The following is a 9,901-nucleotide window of genomic DNA, read 5'->3' as shown; positions in this document are numbered from 1 at the left end:
CTATGAAGTGTCTGCTTTTGCATTAATTCTTGGTGCTGGTCTGAAATACAGTTTTATCATGTACACTTGAATGAACCTTTTAAATTGGCCGCCTGTAACTACGTATGTGCTCTTTTGCCCCTCACAAAACCAAATGCAATGTCGCATTTTAAATGACGGCTCCCACATCATATGCATCACAGATGGAAAGTGGACTGAGGGTTGAATCACTGCTCCATACTCAGTGGCAAACCGGATTGTAAGAAACCGGATTGTAAGAGACTGGAGCGAGAGGTACTGGGAGAAATTAAGAGTAGTTTCTTTGAATTTCTAAAGATATTATGATGGAAAGGGAACTGTGTGTCTGTTTTATCTGCTTTAACCATTGAGGTTTCTGTTATTGCACAGTGTAAATACAGTCCTGGAGTTTCCCAGGATTCAATGCTCTGTTATGATTACTATCGGGTGAAGCCCCATGGATTCTCCACCTCTGCTTTTATGGATACTGTTGTATTTTCCTTATAACAAATAAATGAAAGATCATAACATGAATTTTGTTTTACTGATTGTGTTTCAGATAATTTTAAAACCTTTTTTTATATATACACTATATTGCCAAAAGTATTCGCTCACCCATCCAAATAATTGAATTCAGGTATTCCAATCACTTCCATGGCCACAGGTGTATAAAATGAAGCACCTAGGCATGCAGACTTCTTCTACAAACATTTGTGAAAGAATGGGCCACTCTCAAGAGCTCAGTGAATTCCAGCGTGGTACTGTGATAGGATGCCACCTGTGCAACAAGTCCAGTCTTGAAATTTCCTCGCAACTAAATATTCCACAGTCAACTGTCAGTGGTATTATAACAAAGTGGAAGCGATTGGGAATTACAGCAACTCAGCCACAAAGTGGTAGGCCACGTAAAATGACAGAGCGGGGTCAGCGGATGCTGAGGCGCATAGGTCGCCAACTTTCTGCAGAGTCAATCGCTACAGACCTCCAAAGTTCATGTGGCCTTCAGATTAGCTCAAGAACAGTGCGTAGAGAGCTTCATGGAATGGGTTTCCATGGCCGAGCAGCTGCATCCAAGCCATACATCACCAAGTGCAATGCAAAGCATCGGATGCAGTGGTGTAAAGCAAGCTGCCACTGGACTCTAGAGCAGTGGAGACGCGTTCTCTGGAGTGACGAATCACGCTTCTCCATCTGGCAATCTGATGGACAAGTCTGGGTTTGGCGGTTGCCAGGAGAACGGTACTTGTCTGACTGCATTGTGCCAACTGTGAAGTTTGGTGGAGGGGGGATTATGGTGTGGGGTTGTTTTTCAGGAGCTGGGCTTGGCCCCTTAGTTCCAGTGAAAGGAACTCTGAATGCTTCAGCATACCAAGAGATTTTGGACAATTCCATGCTCCCAACTTTGTGGGAACAGTTTGGGGATGGCCCCTTCCTGTTCCAACATGACTGCGCACCAGTGCACAAAGCAAGGTCCATAAAGACATGGATGAGCGAGTTTGGTGTGGAAGAACTTGACTGGCCTGCACAGAGTCCTGACCTCAATCCGATAGAGCACCTTTGGGATGAATTAGAGCGAAGACTGCGAGCCAGGCCTTCTCGTCCAACATCAGTGTCTGACCTCACAAATGCGCTTCTGGAAGAATGGTCAAAAATTCCCATAAACACACTCCTAAACCTTGTGGAAAGCCTTCCCAGAAGAGTTGAAGCTGTTATAGCTGCAAAGGGTGGGCCGACGTCATATTAAACCCTATGGATTAAGAATGGGATGTCACTTAATTCATATGCGTCTAAAGGCAGATGAGCGAATACTTTTGGCAATATAGTGTATATATATATATATATATATATATATATATACCTTTTATTAAGGGTCAACATTTGCCTCTCAGATTCGATTTTCAGTGGCATTTTTTACATTTATGGTGGCATATTTTTGCTAACCTTATTAAACATACTCTTATCCCATTATGTCAAGTATTTGTACTTATAATAATCAATTAATTAACATAGATTGTCAAGGTTCTGGCATCTGTGCCGGCTCATGCGGTTGTTTGTTTTCTTTCTCCCTTGTGTCTCACAGGTGGAGCCGGCACACATGATCAGTGTTTCCATGGGAACGCTGATCGTTCCCAGAGAGGCGCCGATCATGTCAATGATTTACTCGCTTGTTCCACCTGCTTCACACTGATTGCACTCCCTACTTATTCCTTATGTTTCCTTTCTTTCTTTGCCAGTTTATTGTTTGCACTGTCAAGTGTTAATCGTGTTCTCTTGTTTAGTTGGAGATCTCTCATGTGTCTGTTGGTCGCCTGTCTCTGGAAGTGTGGTTACCTTCTTGTTCACCTTCGCCTTTGCCTGTTATCGTCGCCCAGTTCCCTTGGAGGAGGATTCCTCGTTCTCTGCCCGCATGTCAGGGGAGAGACCTTAGCCTGGGCTTTGCTTCGCACCACACCAGCTCCAATGGACATTCTTCGTATTGCTCCTGACTTCCACAACGCACGCACTTATCCTACAAACACACTCATCCCTTAGCCCGTTGAGCAGCTAAGTTTTTCGACTCTTCTCACCACTGCAGCTGGTGCCGGGTGCGCCTGTCATTATTTGCAGAAAGCCTTTGTTATTAATAAACTCATTGACTGTTCCCCTCTGCATTTGGGTCCCTTTGTCTCCCCTCACCCTCTTGACAATAAATTATCTAAATCCGATCGCTCATTTCATTTGATGCTGGCCTAGGTCAGAATATTGAGAAATAAGTTGTAACAAAGAAAAAAAAAAACAGATTATATAATCTAGGCATTTTTTGTCCCCACATTTTGGAATTTGGGGCATTTTTGTCTCTTTTGTTTGTTTCTGACACTGGTCTCATTACATTTTGACATGTACAGTAACATCCATGTTCTATCTGACACTTTTCAATAGATTTTGAATGAATGATGTTTGTAGGAATAATATTTGGGTGAAGTCAAGGTCTCGCTGCTAATTATGATGTACAACCAACCACAGCTGTACTACATGGATGATGTTTATCATACCACTCGAGGGCCAAAAATGACTCTGGCCATTTAGCTGCTCTGGGCCCTTGATTTGCAGGTGACTGTGACGTCTGTGGCTTTCCGGCCAGATGGAAAGTCCACATGCTTCACACTCTTGCTACGGTTGCAGCTTTAGAGAATAGTTCTAAATCTGTATGAATTTCTCTCTTCTGTGGGACATAAAAGGAGATTTATTTTCCTAAAGATATCTTTTGTGTTCTACAGGGAAAATAAATTTAAATGTGTTTGGAACAACATGAGGGTGAGTATATGATGATAATTTTGTTTTTGTTTTTTTTGTTTAAATATCCATTTAACATTTATGTATCATGTTGATTTCTACACTGTTGTTTTTACAAAAAAAATTTGGCAGCTGTGGTTGCCAGAATAATTATGTAAAAAATACAGTAAAAATGTAAACAACTTTACAGAACAACCTGTAAATTTTACAGTTTAAAACTGTTGTAATTTACATGGCCACGATGGCACTGTAAAAAAAATTCTGTTAAATTTACAGTAAAAAAAAACCTCATAAACTTGATATTAGCCTACTGAAACTGTAAAAATCTGCTTTTTACATTATAAGGTATTTGTTGTAACTACAGAAGAGTACATGATGACATGAAGTTCATCAATAGTGGCTCTTCCAGGAGCAATTACCAATAAACACGTAGAGACAGTGCTCATTGTCACTCACACAAACACAAAACACCATCAGGGTAACACATGTGAAATTAAAATAACGCAATAAACATTAACTAAACTACATCAAATATAAAACAGTACACCCCGATGTACATAACTGATATTAAAAATAAGAAGAAACATAACTATTCCCATAAATATAATGAAATGTAATGGGTCACGCAGGGAATTGTGGGAACACCTGATTACTGCTTTATACTGTAATTTTAACAATAGTTTGCTGTAAAAAGTAAATGTACTCTGTCTAAACGTAATTTTTTATTTTTTTTTACCATTATGCAGGAAAATCATACTTTTTATTGTAAAAACTACTGTATTGTCTTTTAAAATATATTACAATTTGTTACTGCATATTTTACAGTTAATAATTGTTAATCAACGTTTTATTTCTGTAGCATTTTTACAGTCTTTTACTGTTAAAATTACAGAATTTTTTTTACAGTGTAGTGCCTAATTATGATAACTGATCATAAACTAAATGTCGTCCATGAAAAGTGTTACATTCTATTAGCAATCTCAGGACCCCAGATATAAAACATTAATAAATGCAATGTATTTTCCCAGGGCACGAGTCTTTGATTAATGTACACACTTTAGATGTACAATTGTACATTTTGTGTAATTGGATTTGTTTCTTTGTCGTTTTTCTACAATGTGTTTTTGATGGGGACAATTTGACCCAAAACAGAAACAATGTTATGTGAGTGGAGACCAGTCACATTTAAAAAGAGCATGTCTACTTTGATACAACAGAGGGTTAAAGTTTCACTAATATCTGCCTGTTGGGTTTTGATTAGGTCAGAGGAAAAAATTAAAAGAATAGTTAGGGAAAATAAGATGTAATTCTGACATTATAATTACTTGTTTTTACACATAAATCACTGGGGTTTCCTGGACCCCAAACATAAAACCATTGATGTCGATCTCAACAGAACATGAGGGTACATTCATATATTTCACACATGTGAAAATTCTGCACTAGAAAACAAGATGAGCTTTACATTTTGCTTTATGTGCGAATCAGTGTGCTTATTTTTAAATTAAAAATTTCCATTTTGGCACTGCTTTCTCAGCACTATCTTCCCTGAATAGATATGTGCTCCTGCACTCTGAGAGAAAATAAAACATCATGATCTTAACTCGGAGACAGGGCACCTTGTTTAAATGCTGATTTTCTGCATGGTTTTCTCTGCCTCCGTACAAAGCACTCAAGATTAAATTCTCAAACTTCAGCTGCCCTTCCTGCTCAAAAGTTCTGCTGACTGAAGATCTGAAGAGGTTCTGGAGATGAACGGGACAGGACCTGTTTCGCTGTAAATCTTTTTACTGTGCTTTTGTCGTGGCTGCTGTTCAGCAGTGCCACATTTTCGTAAAATTACCACTGGGCTTGTCAATTTGAGTTCTTTAATTAATTAATTATATAGAAAAATAACGTGCAAAAAAAGAAAAACACTTTTAATCATGCTCCTGACCCGTATGTAAATTCCAAGCTTGAAGTACCACCTAAATGCATGTTTTGGTGAGTCTACAGCTCCACAGTCAGCCAAAGAACCAACTGCTACCACAGGCAATACGCCACACCAAACCACTTTTACAGAGAACAGGCAGAGCATTTCACACAGCTGTTTTGTTTTTGTTTGTTTTTTTTTAGACTGAACACAGAGGTCTTGATTCATGTTTTTCAAAGTTGGACTGTTTTTGAACTTGGCCATCTTAACTCTCCTGTTATGTTTGGGGAAACAGTGAAAAACTACACTTAATCTTAAGTTTGGTCAAAATGCTTTTGGGTTGGGGTTGGGGTTGGGGGGGGGGGGGGGTTGAATAATTTCGATTGCAACTGTATATGGGATGTACAGTTTCCCTCTTTGTGTCCAGATAGATGCAATCCAGTGCAAATAAGTGGCAGCGGGTGCAGTGGAAAGAATAACAGCAGGTTATCTGACAGGTTGAGCTAAACAGTCTCAGTTATTACCTGTAGGTCTTAGTTCAGTACTCATCAGGTGTCACTGAGGGAGTAACTACATGAAATCACATCCACAAGAATCATTCCTGCCAGAATACACCTTCATTTCTGTCTCTTCCTTTTCCTCCACCTTTTTCTTTATCCCTCACTCCCTCACCTTCACTATTTTTCTTGGCTGGTTTCCAGCACTCTGGGAGTGAGAGGGCATTGGAGAGCTGCATTCTGGAAGATGGAATACAAGGTTTTCATCTCAGAGCTGTCAAGAGCACCTAAACATTGCTGTGTCATGTTGCGCCCAAATAGTGCTGTTAAACTCAATCCTGAAGTGTGAAAATTCACCTGATTCCTTACAAATCAAACTTTAAATGCATTCTTTCTCATGGGTTCAAAAATGTACAGTAAACCAAAAACATGTACAAAGAGCAAATACAAACAAAATAGAGGTTAACTGTGAAAAAGTATCAAAGGGAAAAATAAAATTTAAAATAAATGAGGATTTTTTTTGCATAAATTTGAAAAGTCCCTTTTGCATTTACTGTATCAAAGAGTTTCAGTATGTCTCAAGGTCTGTATTGCAAAAACATATACAGTATATTTTTGTGCTGTTCTCTTTGTGAATGTAATAATTGGCTAAAATAACAGATATACTGTACTTTACACTTTCTAAATAAACCTGCTTGTAGTTCAATATATAGAATTCCGAAACTTTGCCTAAACCTGCCCTACATCTGCTGCTCATTCAACGCAGGAATGTTTTGTCTTGGTGACAATTCTGTGGTGGTTTGTTCCGATATATTTTGCTGCTTGGATTTGTTTGGCTGTGCATGGTTCTTTTTTGTGTGTTCTACAATAACACAGCTGAAAGGTCGTATACAGAATGGAGCATGAGAATAGACACTGCTGACAGCGTGACATGCAACTCTGCTGACAATGTATGTTTACACATGAGCACATTGTACTGTATATTATGGGGGATATCAGAATCAATCTTCTCTGTGGAATAAAAACAATGCAAATGAATAAAGAGTATTGTGCTGAATATAGGCCAAACATGGCAACAAATATAACCATGACTATCAGCTTCAAAATCCTTTTAAGCTCCAGATGATCTCAAAGATACATAAATAAGACAAGAAAACCAAAGGGATAATGCAGAGAAAGAGATGGAAAGAGAAAATTATTTGCAAAAGATACAGATGAAAAGCTAAAAGAGATGATTCTCAGCTTAACGGAGCTGGGGGGGGGGGGAGAGATGTAATGTCATCATCAGCCCTGTATACAGAACAGCTAAACAGTGATGATTGTACAGCATTTTTGTATTTAGTATTTTTAATAATGTCAATTCCACTGTGAATCTGTTGTTTCATTGATTTACAGTCTGATGTAAATGAAGGCTGTTCATTTACATTAGAGACTACAGTGGAAAATACTAATTTTGCTTTGTGAAAATCAACTTGCTATTTTAGTCACATTAATTTTTTTTATTTTTTCTACACCAGCGGAAATAGTTCCAAAAGAAGCCAAAGCATCCAGTACAACTCACTCTCTGAACTACTCTCATGTGGTGTTTTGTTCGTGATAAATAGTGAGGCAACCCAGTGCTGTTGGACTATATATCAGCACTCTTTAAAAGCCTCTCGTCCAATTAGATTTGAGGATCAGAACTAACTGCTGTATAAAATATTTAAAGAATAGAATAGAATAGCTGCACTTGTGTTGCAAAACAAGCTCCAAAAGATAAAATAAAACAACCCCTATCACAAATCTGCCTCCTCCTCCACATATACAGCTTCCATTATAAATGCACCCATTTGGCTCCTAAACAAACACATTACAAAATTCACCCTTAATGAATTTTGTTCCTGATGTTCAATCTCTGAATAGCTATAGGCAGGAATGAATGCTTGTACCTATTTAATTATCACTTGGGAAGCTTGGGATTAGCGTTTTCTCGAACTGTATTCTTGCAATATTGAACTCCTCATCAGTCATTGTGTTGACTATGCTAGAGCACCAGATTCTAGAGCCTTCATTTTCCTTTACTGTCTGCTTCATTCCACTGTGTTTTTGCTGATTCTCAGTTAACACACACATCATCTCTGGCCTCCCTCCTCCCATAGAGACTTTTTCATGGTAGAGCACCACAAACCACACAAGCCATAAACTAAAGAGAACCACATGGCTCCATAAGTGCATTGAGAGACAGACAACCAGTGGACTGTGTCCTTGCTGTGTGGTGTCTCCCATGTGTACATGGCTCTTCGGAATTGCAGTTACAATCTGAATTTATGTTGTAAGACTCTTTGCTTAGTGTTCTTTGCCTCATTTATATTTTAACTGATCAAGTCAAATGAGTCATCACCTCTTCTGGTTCACTTTGGGTAAAGATAAATCACATATACATTACATAGACTAAATAACCTTATGTTATGAATTGCAGTCAAGCTGTAGTGTGCTGATATATATTCCTATTCCTAACCATAATCTACCCCTAAAATTAGAGGAAATTATAGATGTATAAAAATGTATTTTTGAGCCCCTAGCTCCAAACCTAAGCCCCCAAAATAAAAATTATTTCATCATTTACTCACCCTCATGCATACTCAAACTCGTGTGACTTTCTTTTCTTCTGCAGAACACAAAGATATTTTGAAGGATGTATGATATGTTTTTATCTATATATGTAAGTCAATGTGTTCCAAAATTTTCAGGTTCCAAAAAGGACATAAAGGAAGCATAAAGGTAAACCATACATATTGAGTGATTTAATCCATGTCCTCTGAAGCAATATGATAGCTTTTGGTGAGAAACAGACCAAAAAAGTCTTTTTCATTATAAATTTTGACATTCTGACTGGAACACAGTTCAGGCTTCAAGACGGTGATTTTTTGAGGCTGCATGTGTTGCCAATTACTCAGTCCCGTATCATAACACATCAATAAGACATTGCATTTTTATTTTCTAGTGTTTATAATCAACCTTTTGGTGACCACGGTACATTTTAAAAGTATCCCAAAAAAACTCAACCCGCAACTCTATCATTTTAACTCGACTCTGTATTTTCAAAATAGCCCAGCTGGACATGCAAACCGCAAACCTGACAACAGTGTCTTGTTCATGTACAGTTGGAAAATTGAGTCATGAATAACGCAAATACTATTTATTTATTTTTTTTGTTTGTTTGTTTTTTTTTTAATGCTCAAAGTTTTCTTTTAGGGGTAGTAATTCTAAGTAGCTGTAAAAAAAAAAAAAAAAAGTCTATGGTATGTCCCCATTTAGATATCTGAGTAAACGTGTATGTTGTGTGGGGCAGTTTCGGGCAGTGGAGAATTACGCGCTATGGCTGGCATGTCTAGTATGGCAGACAGCTGTGGCACACCCCCATTATAGTCAGGGCTGGTTTTATCCAGTTTTTTCTGGTGCACCAGAAGCCTTTACTCAGCACTTTTAACACTTTCACATATAGACATAGCAACACACCTGCTTCTGCCTGTCACACACTCCCACACACCCAAATACTCTTCCTGACTGTCAACTAAATTGGCAGTATTCCCTGCCTGCTTGCTCCAACCTGCTCACCATGCACACCCTGCATCTGTCCCCCAGAAACTTTAATGATTCCCACCCTAATTAATGAGCAAAACACAGCCCACACACATAAACATTCTTCATCTCTCTGCCCACTCTTAATTGACCTACAAATCATGCCCCCATCCCAGCCATCACACATATACCCACAGCTTGCAACAGACTGGCATCAGTCAAGGCCCAGACCATCGAAACAATTTCTGCAGGACTCACGCAGATCACCAGCTGTCACAGGACTTCTGGTCTGACACCTGATTTTGGGTTTACATGTAAGTAAAACAGACTTTTGGTTATGCCCAAATACCATCCTATCTCAGAAAGAGTTTACCACATTTCTGCCTTTTATGGGTCATTCCTACAATTCAGTGACACTTTGGCCTTGAAACTTTTTAAAAATTGAAAACACATTTTTAGAAATATCTTTATGTTTCATTATTAAAGGAACATGTTAAAGATTTTATAACATACCAGTCAAGCTAAATTATATAGAAAATTCAGATGTCCATCCAGTTAAATGGGCAGGGTAAGGGTGGAAAATAGCAGGGTGGACTATAACAGGGTGGACATTTAATGGATACATTGGCCACTACATAGTCTGCGAATGATATTTTGCAAA

The 9,901-nt window shown here is 38.4% G+C and overlaps 1 protein-coding gene across 1 annotated transcript in view; it reads left to right on the top strand.

The window, feature by feature from the left end:
* Window positions 1-4,289, top strand: part of LOC127452596 (semaphorin-6D-like) — a 206,965-nt gene extending 202,676 nt beyond the window's left edge. The window contains exon 22 of the mRNA XM_051718187.1: window positions 2,277-4,289. Within this exon, the coding sequence (XP_051574147.1) occupies window positions 2,277-2,425 (149 nt within the window). The 3' untranslated portion in view covers window positions 2,426-4,289. The remainder of the gene's footprint in view (window positions 1-2,276) is intronic.
* The last annotated feature ends 5,612 nt before the right edge of the window (window positions 4,290-9,901 follow it).

This window comes from Myxocyprinus asiaticus, chromosome 15 (assembly GCF_019703515.2).
Source record: "Myxocyprinus asiaticus isolate MX2 ecotype Aquarium Trade chromosome 15, UBuf_Myxa_2, whole genome shotgun sequence".
Classification (NCBI taxonomy): Eukaryota; Metazoa; Chordata; class Actinopteri; order Cypriniformes; family Catostomidae; genus Myxocyprinus; species Myxocyprinus asiaticus.
Note: the sequence above shows the minus strand (reverse complement) of the source record. Positions and strands in the feature narration are given on the sequence as shown.